The 22769-nt window shown below is 40.5% G+C and overlaps 2 protein-coding genes and 1 non-coding gene across 7 annotated transcripts; 2 read left to right on the top strand and 1 right to left on the bottom strand.

The window, feature by feature from the left end:
* Positions 1-656: 656 nt before the first annotated feature.
* On the top strand, positions 657-5390 carry YBX1 (Y-box binding protein 1). Its single transcript, XM_072426338.1, has 8 exons — positions 657-907; positions 1476-1539; positions 2262-2295; positions 2692-2781; positions 3524-3817; positions 4124-4206; positions 4479-4744; positions 5038-5390. The coding sequence occupies exons 1-7, from the start codon at positions 811-813 to the stop codon at positions 4711-4713; spliced, it is 897 nt and encodes a 298-aa protein (XP_072282439.1). The 5' UTR covers positions 657-810; the 3' UTR covers positions 4714-4744; positions 5038-5390.
* Positions 5391-5534: 144 nt separating this feature from the next.
* On the top strand, positions 5535-22434 carry LOC140340903 (claudin-16-like). 5 transcript variants are annotated; one of them, XM_072426341.1, is made up of 5 exons: positions 5535-8794; positions 18672-18807; positions 18898-19062; positions 20928-20992; positions 22002-22434. In XM_072426341.1, exons 2-5 carry the CDS (start codon positions 18753-18755, stop codon positions 22188-22190), a joined length of 474 nt encoding a protein of 157 aa, XP_072282442.1. In that variant the 5' UTR covers positions 5535-8794; positions 18672-18752; the 3' UTR covers positions 22191-22434. The 5 variants fall into 5 exon arrangements, with proteins under 5 accessions (XP_072282442.1, XP_072282444.1, XP_072282441.1 ...); XM_072426343.1 differs by having other exon boundaries at positions 18637-18807; positions 18901-19062; XM_072426340.1 differs by having other exon boundaries at positions 18637-18807.
* On the bottom strand, positions 21297-21378 carry TRNAL-UAG (transfer RNA leucine (anticodon UAG)). The gene has a single exon. It is a non-coding gene; the product is annotated as a tRNA-Leu (tRNA).
* Positions 22435-22769: the final 335 nt, after the last annotated feature.

Below are 22769 nucleotides of genomic sequence, written 5' to 3'. Positions count from 1 at the left end.
ATGTATTTTTCAGTGAAATCCACGGACCAGAGGAAATCCATTGTCCCCCTAGGACTGTTCACACCACCGTGATGACATGCAGTTAGCCATTGAAACCAATGCCGTTTTTTGCAAAGATGCATCTTCGCCACACACTATACCGCAGGCGGTGTTAATAAGCCCCTCCGCCATCTTACGTGGCGTTATAACCTGACATAAAGAACTGCTACTAATATTATAAATCAAAAATAAAGGAATGTGTAATTATTTTTAATATTTGTGTCTTTTGTTTTACTACATGACATTAAGGGATAATGGGGGAAAAAAAATGGACAGTGTGTATTTGAACTTAGCACGTTGTCTTCTCTCTCCACCAACCCCCTCCCTTCACCCTGTTAGTATTCAGAGCAGATTTGGAGCCGTCTGAGGCCATGGTCGAGACTAATGCCCGCCAATCCTCCTGACTGACATTTATCTCGACCAATCGTGGCCGTCTTTGAATACTCGCCCGCCCATCGCTAGGCGTTTGGGCGTGGCAAACGCGCTTGCAGTCCAATGAGACGCTGAAACTCGAGACTGACGAAGCGTCAAGCCAATAGTTGGACACGAGAGGCGGGCCGTCTGAGAGGATTAACCAGTCCGTCGCGTCATCTTGGGCAGTTCGATCGGTAGCGGGAGCGGAGAGCGGACAGTAGGGAGCTCGAAGGCAGCAGCCCCCCACCGCCGGCCTGAGTTACCATCAACACCCGGGGAAGGAACAACGAGCCACCGCCGGCCCGAGTCACCATCTCTGATAGGCAACCAGAACCGTTAACAAACCCAAAAAAAACCATGAGCAGCGACGTGGAAACACAGCAGCAGCCAGCCGCCTTGGAGAGCAAGTCCGGCCCGGAACCGGCGGCCACTGTGGGGGAGAAGAAGGTCATCGGTAAGTGTGTGTTAGTAAAGGCCGCAGCTGTGAGGAAGGGGTTATTGGCAGTTGGCTGCCGTTAAAAGTGCCACGCGCTTCAGTGGCGCGCGCCGCCCCCCCCTCTTCTTCCTCGCGGCCGTGACGTCATCGCTTCCTGTGTCCTCGTAGCATCAGGGATCTCAAAATGTCCGCCCGCTCGAGGCCTACTCGTCCCTTCCCTGGCGTTCCGTATCAGGCTCCGCCTCGCTCATCCCCCCCACTTACACGTGGTGGGGGGGTGCACGTCTCATTGCAGGGCCCCGGTTTGATGCTGGGTGGTGCTGGAGCGGAGCAGCCTAGTAGTTGGCCCGGCTCCAGCCACGTGGTACCTCTGTAGTACTTTCTAGTGAAGGATCGGCTGTTCCTCAGCCATAGGCCCCGATCCAACATGCCTGGCTTCTTTATTTGCTGCCTTTCCTAGATTTAATCACTTATTTTAGAGGGTGGACTTTAAACCTCTTGATAAAGCCAAGGTCATGGCTCTCTGTAATCCAATAAAACATTGCCTGGGTAAAACTAAATATATTGTATTTTTGTTTCTTTTCAGCAACCAAGGTTTTGGGCACTGTCAAATGGTTTAATGTGCGCAATGGATACGGATTTATTAACAGGTAAGATCCTTGTGATGCTATAACAAGGATGGTGCTGTGTTATTTCCCTTACCTGATAATGGGGGGGGGGGGGCAGGTTTATTGATAAAGGTGTGATGAAGATCTCAGTATAGAAATCTGATTGTTAGTACCATGGCTTCAATTTCTGTAGCAATCAGTTAAAAAATCTATCATAGGAATTTTTTAGCGTTGGTGTTATTTACACCAGGGGCCTTCTGATATGAGCCAAACCAGCAAATCACCTAACCCTGGTAGAGGCTGTTGCTTTGTTTGTGTTTGGGGTGAGAATTAATTGGGGCATATAGCTGAGAATATTTGTGGTTTAATTTTTTAAATTAAAACTCAATTTTTTGCCCTTTGAGTAAAAAAAACAAATATAGAGTTTTGTTTAAAGTTGGTAAATGGGTTTGTAGATTTTATTTTGGTGGGATTTCCATTGTTTATTTATTTTGCTTCAAAGTGAAAAACAGTTTTTCCTGCTACTAAAAATGTTACAAATAACGCAGATAGTAACAATGTTACATGTTGGATATTTTGTGTGGGACAAGCTGGTTGGTGTCTGACATCATTGTTGTGTCCTATGGAAGCCTGGAGATCCACAGAGAACAATGCAGATTAGAAAATACTATCTAAAAAGGAAGAAAGTTTGGGGATTTTTTTTATTTTGGGTCAGGTTACATTTAAAGACTACTTGCTGTAAAACTTTTTTTTCTACATTTTAGGAATGACACCAAGGAAGATGTTTTCGTTCACCAGGTAAGATGATCCTCCCAAACTTTTTCACTTGTTGTAGTTGGACTTCAGACAATTGTTTGTTTCAAAAGCTTTTAAAACATTTTTGTAGTTAAAATTACTTTTTCCATGTTGTATTCTGGCAATTTAAAGTTTAAAAAAATGCCATCATACTTGTCATCTAAGACTTGTTTTAGATTAGAAATGTAGAATAGTATGAATATTTGATGGCAGCCTGTTTGTCTTTGGAGTTTGTGCTCTGAATGCTGTAACTAGACATTGTAATATTTGTCAAGACTTCAGCTGTATCCATGTGTTGTACAGCCCAGGGTGCTTATAATTGCCAATAAAATGCTTTCTAACCCTGCCAAACCTAGCATGTCGGCCTATTACTAAATTATGGTGTTTTTAATTTTTCAGACTGCCATTAAGAAGAACAACCCAAGGAAGTATCTTCGCAGTGTGGGAGATGGAGAAACTGTAGAATTTGATGTAGTGGAGGGAGAGAAGGTGAGGCTCTGTTTTATCTAAAGGGTTATACCATGTAGGCTGGTAAAAACTTGATATAAAGATATACAGACGCTCTTTACTGACATATAAGGCCCTTTTATAATGCAGTGGATATTCTCTCCATACATGTAGGACTTAATGTGATAACTGCAGTCTGTAATTCATATTTATTGTGTAAAGTGTGGTGTGGGTCCTGCAGTGTTCTGTGGAATGTTCTTGACCTTTGCCCTAAGATCTCATTTTGCCTTTTTTTTTTTTTTTTTTTTTCTCACCTTAAGTAGAATGGCCCTTTACTTGCTTCAAAGTCCTGAAACGAGTGGTAGAGTTCATTTAAACAACTCTTATAAACATGCCTGTATGTGTTTTAGTGCTCAGGTGTTTGGCAAAATAAATGGCATAGCCTGTGCTTGGCATTGTTAAAGTCAAAAAAGGTGTTCAGCTGTAGTTGGGCTTTAGAACAACCTTATGGGTATGCCAAGCCAACACTTATGTACTCATCAGACACAAGCTTTCTATGCTATTCTAAGTACAACCCTTATTATTAATGAACTAATATGGAGAATAATGGATTCCTTCTCTATATCAACTGGTTGCTTCATTCGTTCCCCCGTTTTTTGTATTCTGCTGTGACAGTTTAGGTTACTATTACTATGTAACTCCATGATTTTGTTGATATTGTGTTTTCAACTTTGTAATATTGTATAGCTGTCAATCCAAAAAAGCTAAGATGTTTTATCTTCAGGGTGCAGAGGCAGCTAATGTAACTGGTCCTGGTGGCGTTCCAGTCCAAGGTAGCAAATATGCAGCAGATCGCAATTACAGACGCTATCCACGTCGCAGAGGTCCTCCACGTAATTACCAGCAAAACTATCAAAATGAGGGAGGCGAGAAGACAGAAGTAACTGAAGGGTCGGGAGATGGTGCTAATCAACAACGTCCCTTCAGGAGGCGTCGCTACCCACCATACTACTTCCGTAGACCGTATGGGCGCAGACCTCAGTATTCCAACCCCCCAGCCCAGGGCGAAGGAGCAGAGGTATGGCACAGAACTGGAAGTATCCAGCTACACTAAGCATTAAAGCACCTTTACAGCTAATGTTATATAATGATTATATTTACCTTTTATTGGTTGGGGTTGCAGTCTAATAGGAAATATCCATTGTAAGCCAAGATTTTTTTTTTTTATACAAAGTGGAAACTAGTTTATTAAACTGTATTAAATAAACTGTTTTGCAGTCTCTGTAGGAAGTGATGGGCAAGGTTGCTATAGATCCTAAAATTCTTTCATATCAAATTGCTTGAGCCAGTCATGTTTCACTTTTTTCTTTTCTCACCCTTTCAGGGAGCAGAAAACCAAGGTGCAGGAGACCAAGCCAGACCAGTGAGACAGAATATGTATGGAGGATTTAGACCAAGATTCCGCAGGTAGAATACTTGGCTGTTTTGTTTCCTTTATACATAAACAAATATCAATTGTTCTGTATGTTACCATATGGTGGGAATATCTTGGACTTCTGTAGAAGGTTTGCTTCTTGAAATGACTGGGCACTAAATTGTAGCCTATTGAAAATTGTACCTGAACTTGTATTTGGTTAACCCAAGTGATTGACCGACTAGTTCTAGTAAATGGTCCCAAAAGTAACAATTTAGGCTTTATAGTGCGGTTTAAACTTTACAATCTTTCCAAATCCTTTTAGGGGACCACCACGTCAAAGACGGCCAAGAGAAGACGGTAATGAGGAAGACAAAGAGAATCAGGGTGAGGGAACCCAAAGTCAGCAGCCACCTCAACGCCGGTACCGCCGCAACTTCAACTACAGACGTAGACGCCCAGAAAACCCTAAACCACAAGATGGTAAAGAGACCAAGGCAGCCGAAACATCAGCAGAAAACACGTCCGCTCCCGAGGCTGAGCAGGGCGGGGCTGAGTAAATACCGGCTTACCACCTCTACCACCATCCGGGTTAGTGTCCTGAGGAGCGCTCCTGGCATTCAATATACAAGACTACTTTAAAATTTTAGTAAATTTTTTTAAGATTTTGAATTTTGTTGAATAGGGACTTTTACTTTCTCTTTCAGAACTTGTAGCATGGCAGGTGCTAATCTTAATTTCAGTGTCATTTTGACCGAGTTGGTAAAATTTTAGCTATTTATGGAACTCTTTTCGACGTAGTTTTTAAAACCCGCTCAAGGATTTTTATTTTTAGAGTAGATGAAATGGAATGCGTTTTAAGCAACTTGTTTCTTTTCTTGCAGTTTTGTCATCAAAAAGTCAAGATTGAAAATTCCAGCAATAAGAAATTGAACAAAGAATCGGAACTGAAGACCTTAAGTGCTTGCTTTTTGCTGTTGACCAGATAATATCCTCCCGCATGATTTCTTGCAGGGATGAGGTTTTATTTTGTATCTGAAAAATCTCCTTTTGGGAAAATAAAGTTTTTTAAAAGCATATTTTTTCGCAATCTACCTGCAAAGGTTTTTAAATTCTTTCTTATCTGGTCAAACAAGGATTTCTAAGAACCTCATTTTTAATTTGTAATAAACGTACACCTAATTTTTTTCAAACGTCAACAAATTGCAAGCATCTATTAATAAAGGTCTGAACATTACATAGTTTGTCCCTCTGGTCATTTGTAAGTGCCAAGTCTCTAAAACTGGTTATTTGGTAAAAACATAGCATTACACTTCCCTTATGTTTTATAATTATCTGAATTCCAAAAGCTAAATCAACTGCCCTGTGCCATTGGCTACATTTGTGGGAACTCCTCAAATAAAGCCTTATGGTTGTGCTCAACTTACCTGATAAAAATCTGCTTCCCAACACTAGCACAATTGGTTGCTTTTTGGCAGGGCTTGATTACCATCTCGGGAGCCTAGAAACACAAAGCCTGGTTCTTGACTATGCTCATTTCAAGCCTCACTCCAAGTTGTTCTGAATAACTTTTAAAAGATGCTTTCAAATGCAACCAGGCTTTGAGCCTCAACATGTTAACACATGAGATCCATTTTTTTAGCTTGAGTGCTGCCTGGCAGCTGGAGCATATATCGTGGTTTGCCTGCACCTTTGTAAAGCAGCCTGTAAGTTACCTTAACTCAAGAGTGCGCTAAAATTTTTTTACTAACCTAGTGCTTTTGAAAATATATATAACCTGTGGTATCACACAGCTTTTAAGTTTAAAGTTCCTGAGTTATACTGCTGAACTTATTCCATTGGCACTTTGAACTCTGGTGTTGGCTATACTGTATATCATGATGGCCATGGGGCTTTGTATTTTAAATGAATTTTTTGCAGCGAAAGCATGAAATTTCCTTTTTGGGCAAAGTCTGTTGCTACAAAAGCAAATCGTGTTAACTTCCCTCTTCTAATGTTCTGGTATATGTACTTCATATACTTTGGTTTTTTAACATACTAAAATTGCACATTGTAAAGTGCTAAAAACATTTATAAATGGCAGACAACCATATGCCATTGCTGCAATATTTTCTTACTGGGCTGTAGTAGTAAGCAAATACTGTAGTAGCAAGACTTTGCTAAGTCTTGCTATGTCTGGCCCTTTTTAACAACCCTCAAAATAACTCAGATCTTATGAGAACCCTATCTATATAATTTATCATTAACAGCTCACAGTATGTGTGGTCAGAAGGAAGGATGCCTCTTAACATTGCTGGTCATTGGATGGGTCTCTTGGCCCAAATTGCTCAAGGGACCACTGGTTCTCCACAAAACTGGTTGAGAACACTGCTCCTAGATGTTTGTCCATTCAAAATCTCCTTAAATTGGTCCACAAATAGCTGTCAAAAGATAGTCTGAAGCATATGCTGTATAATACTTATCTCTGGATCCCTTCTTACATTCTCAAAGACGATAATCACTTTACCTTGATACCTATTAGATGTTCTGCACAGACGTACACAGTCTGCTCTTTTTAAGAATGGTTTAACAGGTGTATGGCTTTGTTTTGCACTGGCAGCCATTTATTGTGTTTGCCACATTGCTTCCAAACTATAGTACGTCTTTGCATGACACCAAAATAAAGATGTGTTTAGGTAATAGTGAATCGTTTTAAATGAAAAAAAAATAAGGATATGTAATTGTAGTGCACTTAAATACGTTACATGTATCCATCTGCCTATCCTTCCTGAAGCATATTTATCTTATTCTCAGAGGTGAGGCCTGATGCAATGTTAATAGGCCATGGCTGAAATCTGTATCCAGAACAGTGCCTCTGCAGTCATTCCCCTTAGATTTCTCTTGTACTGCCCTTTTGTTATGCATCTGAAGGTAGTTACTGTGTTGGTAAAGATGAGCAAGTAGAATGGCCATTTATCACCACTTTTTCTTTAAGTACCTTCAGGAAGTGCAGGCTCAGTACTGAAACTGTGTAAATGTGCCTTTGCTGGTCCAAGGTGTGCTTGGACCCTGGCTAGTACCTGTCAGTTCTTCCAGCACTTGCAGCTTCCTTTATTGGAGTTGCAACAATGCTGCACTGATTCTAAATTCTGTGCATTTGTCCTTTCTTACACTATAGTGGGACAATCTGTGACTTAATGAAAAGGTGAGTAAGACACAAATGGATATGGATCAATACTACCCCCACTAGCCCTCTTCATTCTCCACCTACCTTGATCACCTTCCAGGTCTCAAAAACAACCCTTTCCCCTTGGGAGCATCACCACTTGGCCTGGAACTAACAGTGCAATGCCCAGAAAATGATGCCCATGCTTCATAAAGCAGATTCTGCTCTCTGCAACAAAATGGACCACTCTACTTCAGCTGGAGGAGGAGAACGCTGCTGTCAATGTCACTGTATGTGTCCTGCAAATGTTTTAGAAATGGGTACAGTTCATACGAAGGTAAACCCAGAGTGCTCCAAATCAAGCAAGAGAATCATCTAGCTCATAAGATTGATCCTGTCAGCAGTCATGGCATTTATTAGTACTGAAGTCATTACAAGGTAGGGGGTGGCAGCTGTAAAGTAAAGCAAAGCTTCTTAACATTTTATATCAGCCTCAGCAAAAAATTAGTAATAATACCAAATGTTGAAGCCTCCAAAACAATAGTCCAATTAGACACATATATACCGAAAAATCACTGTTGTATGATTTGTTCATATGAACCACGTGTGATGCCTAGGCTAAAACCTACAGGTAATTAGGTTACTGGCAAATCTTTGTATAAAATGTGGTAGCGCAGGCAGAGCCTGGTGTTGGAAGAACGGCTCAGAGTCTTTTAATTGCCCACACACACAGATTGGTCACACATAAGCTGTCACTTTTTCTCCACTCCCACAGAATGCCTGGGGTGTAGCTGTTCTCACCCTACACAGTTCACAAGGTGCTGTGTGGGACCAGCATCCTGAGCATCTAGCAGGTGAAACACTCATTACAGCTCATCTCCGTGTGTTGGGGAATGAATATGCAATACATTTCTTTACAATGTGCACATTGCCTAATGTTGCAGCCCATGCAAACATATATAAAAATACTTATATATGTGCTTGAAATGTTAACATACCTACAGCCAAATAGTTTATGGCATCACTAGGCTGTCCTTGCTGTCTCCTACATGATGGTGGAAGCATCAATTTATTCAGCCAGTAAAACAAAATTGCCTAATTTTATTCTCTGCCTCTATTTTTTACAGCGTCTGGCTGAGGATTTGCAAGAAATCTGTGACATAATAGAAGGAGCAATAAAGAGGACACAAGGGCCATCTATGCATAAATTGGACAGCAAAGAGGATGGTATGGGAAACTTTGTCTGGAAAATGTGTTTTATTGATGTTATTAATGTCTTTAAATATCCCTCTTCTCCATATGTACATGGGCGAGTTCCATGAGTTGCTGAATACATATCCAGGCTCCCATATGTGGAGGAAACATCCACAGAATGAATGAAGTAGGTGCAAGGAGAATGTTTGTGAAAGAGAAAGGAGAAAGGAGAAGTCCTCAAAAAAGTTTTTTTCTTCTGAAGGAGGACACTGAGCACCAGTATTGCAACTACCACATTACAGGTATAATTCTTTTACACTTAAAACAGATACAGATAAAATGATCAACCAAAACGATAAAACAAGCTGACATCTTTTCTGTATGCCCCCTTTGTCCTGCAGAAACCGATTCGATTCTTTAGGGCAGTGGCCCCCAACCTTTTGGAGCTTGCGGACCACTAAATGCACAGACTCTGGACCACACATGCACGGGGAGCCGTGTGTCACTCAAAGGGGAAGAAACTTCCCCCCCGGAGTGACGTCATGATGCCAAAACCCGCCTACTGTCCCATCGCAGGCTCATACCAGAGACACAACCTGCCCAAGAAATATGGCCTGCCACTCTGGCCTGTGCGTCCCCCAAGCCAAGACCTGGGGTCTTCTGACCCCTCTGGTGGGTGCACTGGCCAGAGCTGCGGCCCACCTGTCATACTAGCGTAGCGGACCGGTGGTTAGGGACCCGTGCTTTAAGGTATGGGCTCTATTGGATTTCTAAAAAAGGTCTGTGGCTCCTGGCAGCAAGGCCTTAGCAGTGGTTCCTTAAAATTACAGTGCTTCATCCTGTCTTCCTGTAGATAATAGACAAACATGCACCTGGTCATTCACGTGATCCAAAGGAAAACGTTAATTTACTTAGTAACTTCCTTTCCTTGCTCCATGGTCCAGATGCTCACTTGCCTATTCTAGGCACTTTCATCAATGGACGGGTGGTCAGGTCCACTTTTACTGTAAAAAACACTTTGTGCATACAGAGAAATAAATCTCTGCTACTAGTAAGCAAATCACGACTTTGCAGAAAGTCAGGAGCAAAGGCCCCTCCCTCATCCTGTAGCCACGCCCTATTACTTGCACTGTGTTCAGTCTGTGATTAGCAACCACCTGTGCAGTGATGAAAAATCCAAGTTGATGCGTATGATACGCACATGGGCACAACTTTGGTGACATTTACCTAAGGAAAGGCTGTGCAGCTCGAGTCCTGAAGGGACCGCTCTTGGCACACATGAGCATTTCTCTTAAAGCAGTTATTTAGTAAGGTGCAGTTTACGAAGAGTTAGAAGACTTTTTAGTTATCTAAAAAGTTTGCGGCCCTTAGGAATTAAGTTGATCAGCTCCGGCTAAGAATTTAGCATAGGTTTTATTGGTCAGGAAGATGCCACAGGTAATGCTGCTGCACCCAAAAAATATAGAATTAAAATGTGCCATAACTGGAGAGGTCAGGTCTGTGTCTCCCAAGAGAACCTCAAGGTGGCATTGTTTCTCCATGCAGCAGAAATAAACTGCAATGTAACTTCAGTCTGATTTAAAGGAACCCTCAGCTGTCCCTATATGTGGATTGCTGATTTCCTTTTAATACTTTTGGTATGCAGGTAATATCACACTTCTGAAACTTACAGAAAAAAACACATTCTGGTATTTTAAAGCAAGGAACTATTTTTGCAAAGCGATCTGCATTTCTCAGGACATATCTGGCCATTTACACCAGACTATAGGAAAGCAATACACAAGTTGGTATATGTACACAAACCTTTATATGAACACCTAGGGTGGCCTATTAAAGAAACCTGTTCAAATACAAATATTGGAGCTGCTACTACCTAATACATGCAGACCCCACAGCTGTTGTCCTGATTCTTCCTTCCTTACAAGGCAATTGATTGAACTAAAAAAAGGTAATGGAAAATGATCTGAGATTTCAGTCTTTACCCGCTCATTGATCTATTTGCTGCACACTATTTACATTGCCAACCTGGCTCCTAACCAGTTACCAATGTACAAAGAAGACATTGATTACCACTTTACAAATATTGTGATTTGACATGTAGGTGCAAGGGTGACATGCAGCCTAGCAAAAAAAAAACCATAACTTTTTAACATTGTATATATCCTCCCATTGTGTGTTACTTCCCCCACCTCCTAGATTGTATGCTCTTCGGGGCAGGGTCCTCTCCTCCTCCTGTGTCACTGTTTGTATCTATCTGTCATTTGCTACCCCTATTTAATATACAGTGCTGTAGAATATGTTGACGCTATATAAATTTGTTAAACATGGGAGGGTTAAAGTAGGCTGGTATGCTATAGAAACTGATAAGTTTTATTGTAGTAAATATTGATTTTTGGCGTATTTTCCCCATCTAATTGACATGTAGGTGACAAAAGCATTGTATATTCATCTGAGCATTTAAGCTTTGGTAATTCATACACATGTGTACCCACATTGTGCCAATGAATGCTACTTTGGTTGGTTCCTCCCATATCTTTACTGAAGTTTCTAGGAATGTCAACAATTCCATTATTATCCAGAGTTGTTGATGTAATATGCATCATGTGATGGGAGAATAAAACATTATTGTGTGTGTACTATGCATGTTTGTGGGTTTATTTACACTAGCTGTGCCCATAGCTCTTCCCATTATAATATGCAGTCATAGTTGTGTTTCCATTTTAACACACACGAATGCCTCAGTTGGCTGCCCAAGGCTGGATTTCTCAATAGGCCCCATACATCCCAAATATCCAACTTTTGGAAGAATCCATTTCTTCTTTTTTTCCTTGTTAAATATGCCATTTAAATGATAAAAAAAGGCATAAAGACAAAAAACATATACTTACATTTCTCCAGCATTCTGTTCAGGGATGGAAGCTGAAATAATACCTGGTACTTCTGAGTATGGAGAAGCATGTGATCCATGTTATAGTATTGTACTGTATAAGCTATCTTCACGCCGAATGGCTGAACCTGGAAAGGTAAGAATGTGCATTGACAGTAAAGGTAAACTTGAAAAGTTTAATAATTTAACTTGAAAAGGTACATTTTAAAATACTCTGTCAAGGTTCAGGGACTGCCCGCCACCCCAGTTGAAGAACAAGAAGATCTTCTGAGCAGCACTCAGTCCTGGAGTACCATGAATGTTGATGTGGCCCTGGGGGTGTCCATGACAGCCTGAGGCCACAGGAAGTGGGATGGATAGCACTGGCACTGCATTGCCATTTCAACATGACTGCAGGAACTGGCAGTTTTTAGGGAAAAAGGAAACAGAAGAATGATTTCACAGGATGTTCATTCATAGTCCCATCTGTCGAACCATTAAGTTGCAAAGCATCAATTGGACACAATGGTGCCAAATTGGAGGAAGCGTGTGGGCCAGGGGTGTAGTCATAAAAAAGAAGAGAGGACACAGTACTATCCATGGCAAGCGTGCATGCGCATCATTTGTATGTAAAAGTACCTGCCCCACAACACCCCTGCCTATTTGTCACTCAAAGGGGAAGAAATTTTCCCCAGAGTGATGTCATGATACCGATGATGATACTGAGCCTACGATGGGAGAGTGGGCAGGTTGTGTTCAGAGAGACGACCCGCCCATCGCTGTTTTTTTTTTTCCCCAGGACTATGTCAGTTATTGTTCATATACAACATCTACAAGAAACAAACCCATTTCTCAGCTCACTGATACCTCTAAATCCCCAATGACCTCCAATATCACAACGGTTCATAGCACAGGAAAACTCAGTGTGTTTGAGACTCAATTCTAAAATAGTTTTCTGAGAATTTCTAATGATTGCAGCCAGTCACAGCATGCAATCCCCGTCGCCGAGCTGCACTCCCCAGCTTTTCCACGTCATTTCTAAAAGTTTTTTCCGAGGCTGATGTGGCCGACATAGGATGGGCAGCACATTGGTGGAGGTCATCAGTCTTGTCTTGGGGATCTTATCTTTTTTGTCCTTCATTGTGTGTAGCATAACTGACTGCTGGAGGGTAAGGAACACTTTTGGCTCTTATTGTGTTATCTTTCACAATCTATAACTGATTTATTGATCTATTAAAACTTATTATATGGGTATTGGTTTTGGGAATTGACATGTTTGCTTAATTAGAAGGAGCTCTGATCACTTTCCATGAGTAACTCTAACCCAGCCATCACCGGTCTGCCAATAACTAAAATGTAATTGGTTGCAGTGTTTGGTTACATTTTCCAAATTGCTTTAGCTCTAAATAAACAGCCCGCACACTTTACATTTTTATATTATTATATATTTGTCACCGCACTGCTCTGGTCCTGTAAGCTCACGGTGGACTCTAGTGTAACATTTCCTATAGAGATTTATTTTACTGGCGGTGCAATGTAAATGTCAAGCTTCCAGCCGAGAACTAATCTATTGTTTGAACACAGTTTGGTGCAGACTGTTAACAGCAATCTCAGAAGTGAATCATCATAAAAAAAAGTTGTAAATACGAGTGGTTCAATTACATTTTATGTAGAAAACCAGCATTTGTGGAAGTAGATGGAAAGGTGCTGGTCTACTTGTGAGTGCAAAGTAATTGTTGTTAGGTCAAACTTAATTTTAGAATGAACAAGGAAACCAAGCTTAATCTAAATATTTCTAGGGTCAATGTACTTTAGATTTCTAAATGTCAGCTAAACAAATAAGAAAATAAATAGCCAGTTGCAAAGGTAGAATATTCAGGGAAAGTGACCAAGAAGTATCACTTAACTGCAATGAAGAAATAGAATCTAGGTACCAAATTGAGTTATTTATTGAATGTAAAATTAGTGTGAGCACCTGAATACATCTGTAACTTTCCTCTGCATGGCAGAACTCTGGGAGAATGAGGGTAAATGTGCTAAGCAGTATATCTTAACCGGGGCTTCTCCAGAGCTTCTTAGGGGTCCCTTAAATCGTTGGTGTCTTTAGGTGACACCAATGATCTTTTTGGTTATCTGTAAGTGGGACATTCTTCTCAATGGTCAGCAATATATAAAACATTCTTCTAATCCAGTTTATTACAAAATTGACCATCACCAAATGTGCAAATATGTAATAAATGTGCACACTTATGGTAAGAAGGAATTTTTTGGATAAATGGGTTGTCTAGGTGGGTTCACAAAACACAATGGCCCTGATTCATCAAGCCAAATCGTATTATCGATCGCGCAGTCGTATTAGCGATCCGGGATCGTGCGCGATCGCGCTATTCAACAACCGAAAAAGCTCGCGCACGAAGCCGCGCTTATCCGACAGGTTTTTACTCGCGATCTTGTATTATTGCGCATGGCAGGAATCCGGCCGACAGATTCAGGACGCGAGTGTACGCGCGCACTCGAGCCCCCGGACCGCGGTAATCCGCGATCGCTGGTCGCGCGTATTATCGCGCTTCCCGCGATCGCGGATTTCAATGATGAATCAGGGGCAATGTAAGTACATGTATGCATGTCATGAACTGTTTAATCTAAGGATTTGTAGTTATGCCCAGTCAATTCTACAATCCAAGGTCCCCAGCACTGCCCAAGACCATGCTTTTCTTTCTGTAGTAACCCATAATACATTGGAACATCTGGGAGACCCAATCGTGTGTGCAGTTGTGTATACAGGGGAAGAATTGGGGCTGTGGTGTGTTGGAGAAGCAAAGACACAATTCATGTGCTTACCAAGCTTATAACAAAATCATAGTATGTATATGATCATAGTCATTATTACTATTACTTATTATTATTATTAATAAAAATAATATTATTAATAATAAACAGGATTTATATAGAAGCAACATGTTACGCAGCACTGTGCATTAAATAGGGGTTGCAAATGACAGACAGATACAGACAGTGACACAAGAGGAAAAGAGGACCCTGCCCCGAAGAGCTTACAATCTAGGAGGTGGGGGAAGTAACACACGTAGGAGGGGAGATAGTCATGTATTTTTTATGCTATTCATTACATTGATGCTTACATCAGATAATTTCCCCGTCTTTGGAAGATGCCTGTTTGTTGAAATTTCAGTTTATATCCCCAAATGACTTTGTTTATTTTCAGTATATGAATCACTTTCTTCATTTCCTACATATGTATCTGGAGAAATGCCCAGCACTGTTAAACTGATCTATTTATACAAACACATCGGTGTGGTTGCTAAGAAAGATTATTAGATCGTATAATATGTAATACCTGGATGTGTAACTTGGCCTTCTGTCCGATGATCACATTTGTCCTAGCTCTTCTCCTGGAAACGGCTGTATGTGCACATTATTCATTCCTCACTTTGGTATAGAATGTCCAAATATCAGTCATTCATCTTGTTCCTGTAGTCTTCCTAGCTGCTATTTTTCTGATGCTGAGTAGATTGTAAGCTCTTTGGGCCAGGGTCCTCTCCTCCTGTGTCAATGTCTGTATTCATCTGTCATTTGCAACCCCCTATTTAATGTACAGCGCTATATAAATCCTGTTTATTATTATTATTAATATTATTAATAATAATAATAATAATAATAATAATACAACCCAAAGCAAGCTGTGACCAACCAATTTTACAACCCACACTGTTCTATATCCAAAGCGCTGCTAAATATTGTGTGGCACCTGTCCATATCTCCAGAAATCTTATGATTGCTGGCACTGAAATTTGTCAATTGTTATGGGACATCAATGGGGAATGAATGCCATCCTTTGCCATGGTTCTGTTCAGGTCCCAGAAATTTGTTAGCAAATACCTAATTGGTGGTGATTCAACTACTAAAGTATAATTATTTGTTTTCTAGCTAAGTGTTTATAATGTACACTGGGTCTGATTTATTAAAGCTCCCCAAGACTGGAGAAGATAGACTATCATAGAAGAACCTGGGTGATCCAGCAAACCTAAAACGCATCTGGTCCAAGGTTGAAAACATTTGCCAACACTAAATTATTTTTAAGAAATCCATTCTAGGTTTGCTGGATTGCCCAAGTTTTTCCGTGATAGTCTATCTTCTCCAGTCTTGGAGAGTTTTAATAAATCAGACCCGCTATGTCAGGATGTAAGCATTGTCAGATGAGTAGACCCAGGGAATAAGAAGGTGCTTGCAGAATGAAAAGATTCACCATAAGTAGTATTCATGTTGGTGGAGTATTGCTGCCACCTTGTGGTTTGATCCCAGACAGTTTGCCTATGAGTTGCTTGATTGATACCTTCATCAAGCCTCATTTTTTAGTTGGTGATACAACAAGATTGAGGGGTGTGTGTGTCAGTGGGGAGTTAATGAAGCAGACATATTCTATTTGGATGAGAATCTATCCTAGCACTGTGATCAGTGCAAGAGAGAATGTTAAGAAAAAACCTTGGGTCATGGGAGGAAATATTAAGTGTGCCAATATTACAGTTTGACTTTAATACATTATTTATCACCTAACCTGAACAAATATAGAAATAAAAAATTCTGATTTTGTTTCTTACATTTCTGCAAGCTTGTTCTAAGTCTGTGACTCATATCAAGAACAGGCAGTCAGAAAACTAGCATTTTTATACCAAGGCCAGCAAAGACAACCTTTATATTACAGCCTACAAGATCTACAGGACAGTTTATGGTGCCAGGCAGCATACCGTCCTGAGTCTGCACCAATCTGTGAATAGAGATGCTGGGGCTGCCATACTTGACTTTACTCCTTCCTCTATCTCCCGGGAGGACAGTTATGGTTTACAATCAACAAAAAACTATTTATGGAATATACTTTACATGCTGAAATCACAGCTGGTATTATATGTCCTCCTATTTATTGCATGGTTATTAAATGTACAATATATTAATTATATAAATTAGTCTTTTAACATATTTAGTTTTATTTAAAGGCTTGTTAGTCTTCTCACCCCAGCTATCTAACCTAAAACCTCCTCTCACCTTTTTTCTCTGCATGGCAGTGGAAGCCTCCTCTGGTATTTCCAATATGAACCCTGAGATCTTCCCTAGTGTTGGTTCCCCATAAGTGAGCTTTGATAAAGGATTCATATCTCTAAAATTATGGGCCAGAACACTGGAAGAGGCAACCACTGTCAAGGGAAAGGATGGTTCTACGTTAGAGTAAGTTGGGGTGTTAGGAAGAACAGGCCATCACAATATTACTTCATACTGTTTCTTTTTAACATGAGGGAGCCCTTTGAAATAACTTTAAGTTCTTCGGGGAACCCCTGCTATAATAAATATATCCACAGCTCTCAATATATTGACTTAGTGGTCTTTGGGAAGAATGCTGGCCAGTAGGAAGAATGACACTCTTATGGATAGCTTAAAGGATCATTGGTGTCAGTGGTATCTGACCTGGAAGGCACAAATTACTCCATGCTCAAGAAACCCCAAACAACCTCTGGTCTGAAACACTGCTCTAAACTGGACTTGTCCTTTAAATGTGAAACCAGGTATAACTAGTAGAAGTTAATCACAATCAACCGCACTGTTTTGTGATGTTGAAGATGTTTGATGACTTATCCAAGCTGTATTTTTTAATGGATGATTGTCAGAAACATACCCCAACATTTATATCTACACAAGCAACGCAATGACCTAATCCAATCTCCATGGATGATGGCTGTCTGTGCACAGGTTGGAAGTGTAAACATTGTGCATCTACCCTGTTCTGATTACTTTACACCATTACATGTTATCAGGAGGTCTAAATAGATGCTAACTTTGCATTATGGGCCTGATTTCATAAAGTTCTCCAAGACTGGTGAGGATAGACTATTATAGGGGAACCTGGGTGATCCAGTAAAGCTGGAATTGATCGGATCCAGGATTGAAAATATTTGCCAACTGATAGCAAATAGCAATTTTTAGGAAATCCATTCCAGGATTGATGGATCATCCAGGTCCCCCCATGATAGTCTATCTTCTTCACTCCTGGAGAACATTGATAAAAGAGAGCCTTTATGTCAAATCATAGGGGTGGAAATGGTAAAGCAACATTTTATGTGGAAGACAGATAACATTGAAGACCCCCACTCCTGTTTGGGTATGGTTGTTGCAGTGTAATAGAACTGGCTTCTTTTATACATCATGAGAACCAGTTGGCCAATGTCTTTTTTCTATATCTAAGTTTTTAATAGAATTGAGGAAGGTTGTGGAAGGCCCACCAGGGCTATACTAGGAAGAGTTTCCCTTACTTTTTAAGAGATTTTTTTTTACTAGAAAAGAAATAAAGGATTCTCGCCAATGGAGTCTTCAACTGCACTAACTCTTGACATGAGTTCTTTTCCTTCTTCACTATATCCAAACGTTCAGGTTAAAAAATACACATGGTTACATAGTGGGTTAGGTTTAAAAAAGAAATAAGTCCATCAAGTTCAACCACTAGGGAAATAAACATATCCCAGATATAAAACCCTATGTATATAGTTGGTCCAGAGGAAGGCAAAAAAAAACCCTGGTACAATTTATTTCAAAAGGGGAAAAAATCCTTCCTGATTCCTTGAGGCAATCAGATGTTCCCTGGATCAACAGTCTCTGTTATCTTTACTTTAAAGCCTTAATCCCCAGTTTTATTCTGTGCTTCTAGAAATCATCCAGCTTTTTCTTACTGCAATCTTTAGTAGTTGCTGAAACTACTTCCTGAGGGAGCCAATTCCACATTTTCACAGACCTTACAGTGAAGAAATTTTTTCCTTATCCGGAGCTTAAACTTATTTTCCTCCAGACACAAAGAGTGCCCTCTTGTTCTTTGTAATGACCTCAAAGTTCTCTATATGGACCGTTTATATCTTTATACAGAGTGATCATATCCCCCCTTTTACCTCTCTTCTCAAGGGAGAATAGATTCAGTTTAGCTAATCTCTCATCATAGCTGAACTCCTCCATTCCTTTTATTAATTTAGTTGCCCCTCTCGGCACTCTCTCCAATTCCACAATGTCCTTTATGTGAACCTGTGCCCGAAACTCGACTGCATTCTCCAGATGAGATCTAACCTCACTCAGAAGTGGATTGGATAAGCTACAAAGTGTCTTCAACAATATACAACAATTCTGATTGAATGTGACTACTACTGCTAGCTATACCATGACAACCGATATTTGAAAACCTTCACAGACATAATATACAGATATTTATTTTTATCTCTAACCTCTCAGTCTATTACTAAGACATCATGCAATTTATGATCTAGCAAGATGCAAAGGATCCTTACTCCTCCGTTGGCTTGAGTTCTAGATGCCGGGGACTGTGGAGTGAGTGTGTGTATGACCACATGGCCAACATCTGGACCTGTGACATCCCAATCTCCTATCTCAGTGAGCATCCAGGTGGGTACAGAGCTGATAATGACACATACATATTTTTCACTGGAAGTTCAGTTTTTAATGCTGTGACTTTTTCCTATTCTTCTGTCATAGTAGCCTTGGTGGTCACGCGTGCCTTGGTCATCGTGAATGGTATTCTCACCCTGATTGCAACACCAGTCTTGATTCTTGGAATGAAATGCACCAAAATCATCAGGAAAAAAGATGACGTTAAGATGAATCTCTCCCGGGCTGCTGGTATAATGCTGCTACTAGGAGGTATTGTTTATATAAAGGAATTATCACGTTGAATAACCTAAAAATAACCTCTCTTTCCTATTAAAGAGAATGGATAGTGGTTTTATATATATATATATATATATATATATATATATATATATATATATTTTTTTTTTTTTGAAATGGTCAAGCCTAAAAATTAAAAATGTTTCTCATTCAAAGTAAAATCATTTAAAAATTGGATATTATCAGTATTGATATCAGTGATGTTCTCTGCATTATTGTGCAGCTAATGCAAAATGGGTACAAAAAATGGGTTATACTAGGAGTTTTCCAACCTGATGTACCAGAGTAGATTTTCTGCAAAAGTCAGTGGCTGATAGGAGGTGAGTAATGCAGCTATAGCGGCCTTTTTTGTTTTATCACATGCTGGGCATTTAATTGCAAACCTTTTTTGAACTGGAATTGCGCTTTGAACTTCAGTATAAGTAAGAATAGACTTACAGTCTTTTAAGGGAGCCTGTGGACCCCCAAACTTTGACACCCAAAGCAGCCCCTAAAAGGCTCATGTTGGCAAATGCTGCCCAATGCATTCCGTTGCTGTCCTGCAAAAATACATTTGTATGAATGCACATGGGTGTTTTTTTCCTGCATTTGATGGGTGATTGAAACACATATCACATGCTGGTCATCAGATTCCCATTGGCTTCAATGAAGTAGCGTAGATGGAGGTTTAGAGGCTCCAATGACTTGATTTGCATTGCGTTCCTTTAGATACAGCTTCTCCTACTTAGATGTGTTTGCACTGGAATCCAATCTGGCCATGGGTAACCTTTCTTGAGCAGTTTTGCGCCTGAGTAAAAAAGGAGGGTTAGAAATGAATCCCTTTCTACAAGAACCCTTTGGAACAAGAAATGTAAAAATGCATTTGTGTGACATATTTGTAATTTTTGTGATGGTGGGTGTAACACCTACCTCCTTCTGGGGGTTCTGACCCCAGGCGCGCCTGCTCTTCCAAGTTTATTCAGCATCGCCCCTCCCACCAGCCAGTCAAGAAGTATGTTCCTGTTAGTTATTTAGCTGGCTCAGACACGGCTTTTGTTATTCAAGCAATATGACTCCAGACCAAGGCTGAGCCCCCTATTGCTGCTGATCATTTCCTACTCAGTTCATACCTAATTGTGTATTTCCCAGTCCAGCTCCTTTGCTAACCCTTGTTGTCCTGTCTGCTGTTCCCTTGCCTGTTTCCTTTTGCAGTATGTCTTGCTGTTCCAGTGTCCTCAGTGTTTTTCTGTGTTTTCTGCTGCCTCTGTGTCGACAGTGACCCCCATGTCATGTATGCCTCCAGTGTTTTCCTGTGAACCCCTGTGTCTTCAGTGACCCCCATGTCACCTGTGTCACTTTCTGAAACTAGACCCTTGGCACTGTTTCTGACCTTGCCTGTTTGTTGCCTGCCTCAGTCCCAGTTATTATTGATTACTCTTTTGCCCACTGATTTGGTACTTCACAATATTCTGCCCACCCTGGTGTGCCCAAGGACGGCAACCTGGTAACAGTCTGCAGCGCAACATCCTCACCTCTAGAGGCTTCTGGAGAAAACCAGGCTGTTACTTAGACTTTGCACCTTGGCCCTTCTAATGGCTCACACCTCCACCTAGCAGTATATAGCGCCCCCTAGTGGTTCTATTTCTGAGTTTGTTAGTGGGAAAATGTGTATCCAGTAATTGCACAAGTAAAGGAATTCCTTTGCCACCTATAGGCACTGCAAATTGATTAAAAACTCAAATTACTCAACATCATCCATCCACCTACTTAGCTTCAACTTAGCACAGAACACAAATGTCTGGTTCAAAAATAGTTTGACGTCATTTTTAAAGCTATGATTTGTTGGTCTCTGTCTACAGGTATATGTGGAGGTGTCGCATTGTTCTGGTATGCTGTTGACACAGTTCTTAAATACCAGATGGAAGTAAGTAGATCTTATTCATTCCTAAATGTCCCTTTTTTAAAAAAAATAAACTTCTGAATTTCGAGGCAGAAGAAAAACTATTTGCAGTAAAGTGGGGAAAGAATGTATGACAATAGGTCCAGTTCACAAAGCTTTAACACCAGACCTTATCAAAGCTTGCAATTCATAGTCATGTGACTGTAACTTTCAAATGTTAGAAATTCTTATATTCATCTGTCACAGACCGAATTTAAAATCTGGAGTAAATTATAAATTTCCTGTTTAGCCAATGACATACAAAAATGTTAAAAAGTTCCAAAAATACTGGCAGTGGTGGGATTCGAACCCACGCCTCCAGAGAGACTGGAGCCTAAATCCAGCGCCTTAGACCGCTCGGCCACACTACCTTATAAGGGCTGTGTGTTTTAAAACACTTATTGTGATTGGTCTATAAATCTATTTATTAAATTTATAAGACCTGCTAAAAGAAAAATATGGAGGCAGACATTACTAAGATCTTTATAAAAATGTTGGGTACTTGGTTGCTGCATTGATTCAAGCATTTTTACACTTTCTAAATCACTGCAGATTTAAAAGCCAACCACTGGATTATTATGATGGCTATACAAAGATCTTTTTTCTGCTGACTGCATCAACAAAGTTATGATCCATTGGAAGATGAAACTTCATTGAGGTTTTTATATTTGGGATTACATATATTTTTATATACATTGAAGCTGTACTCTATCAACCACTTGATGTCTTTAGTAACCCAGTACTAACATCATCCTTTTGCTGTACATCGATTTTGCAGGGAGTAGGTCTGTGGGAGGGGCCTGGCAAGTCTGCCCAATACAGGCTGCCTGTAGAGAACTACAGGAGGGGGCGGATGAAAGACCAGTCACCCTGCACAAAGAGAGAAAGCAGCAGAGACTGGTCTTGATTACAGGAAGCTTCTGAACATAGTAATATAAAAAAGTGAAAAGGAATACACATGGCTCAAACGTTATTGATATACTTTGGTTTGCAGGTGGTGCTGACAGTCCCTGGGATCACTTATGAACTTGGATACTCTTATTGGTTTGCTGCTGGCTCCACAGGATGTACCTGCGTTGCGGCTTTGCTGCTCCTCTGTATAAACTATAGAAGGGATATCACTGATGAGACCGCCAGCACTGCCCGCCGCAGGGCCCACAACAATGCAATGACTTATCTGTGACTACTGATCTCTCTTCTATGGATGTGGTCCAAGGTGTTATCCCAAGGTGTTATATGTCTGGGAAGGTATGAGAACTAGAATCTCTAAGCCCAATTGCCCCCCCGGGCCCAATGGGCGAGGGTAAGGTCCTTATTAGTGTCCATATTAACCTTCACATTTCTATATGAAGCCATATAAAAATGAACTTTATTTTTAAATTCAAGTGTACATTCCTGAAGGTTCCTTAATAAAAACCTTTGTTATCCTATATAGAGCAGCATTTGGATTTGGATACATAGGGGCAGCCCCTGTAGCCAATCAGACCTGTTGCAGGACACCTGTGCCCTGGTGGAGATAGCAAAGTGAGCAGAAAGAGCGGCTTATCAGCATGCTGCTACTCTAACACCAAGCACAGAGGGGGGACAGGGAGGAGACCGGGTAATGTAATGTGCAGAAGGAAAATGTTAGGTCTTCAGCTTGGCTCAGCTATCTGGCAGGGTTGTGTAAATCTCAGGACTGGCTAGAAAGGAATACAAATTATTTGGCAGGCAGATTTTTATTAATATTATTATTTTTATTATTAACAATAATAATAATAAT

Source organism: Pyxicephalus adspersus, chromosome 11, assembly GCF_032062135.1.
Source record: "Pyxicephalus adspersus chromosome 11, UCB_Pads_2.0, whole genome shotgun sequence".
NCBI classification, from domain to species: Eukaryota; Metazoa; Chordata; class Amphibia; order Anura; family Pyxicephalidae; genus Pyxicephalus; species Pyxicephalus adspersus.
Note: the sequence above shows the minus strand (reverse complement) of the source record. Positions and strands in the feature narration are given on the sequence as shown.

Excerpts from the sequence above, each read along its gene's own strand:
- YBX1 (XM_072426338.1), top strand. The coding sequence starts at position 811 with ATGAGCAGCGACGTGGAAACACAGCAGCAGCCAGCCGCCTTGGAGAGC. Across the intron at positions 2,782-3,523 it reads ATGTAGTGGAGGGAGAGAAG|GGTGCAGAGGCAGCTAATGT; the intron begins GTGAGGCTCTGT and ends TTTTATCTTCAG. Across the intron at positions 4,207-4,478 it reads TTTAGACCAAGATTCCGCAG|GGGACCACCACGTCAAAGAC; the intron begins GTAGAATACTTG and ends AAATCCTTTTAG.
- LOC140340903 (XM_072426339.1), top strand. The coding sequence starts at position 12,435 with ATGGGCAGCACATTGGTGGAGGTCATCAGTCTTGTCTTGGGGATCTTA. Across the intron at positions 18,808-18,897 it reads CTATCTCAGTGAGCATCCAG|TAGCCTTGGTGGTCACGCGT; the intron begins GTGGGTACAGAG and ends CTTCTGTCATAG. Across the intron at positions 20,993-22,001 it reads TTCTTAAATACCAGATGGAA|GTGGTGCTGACAGTCCCTGG; the intron begins GTAAGTAGATCT and ends TTTGGTTTGCAG.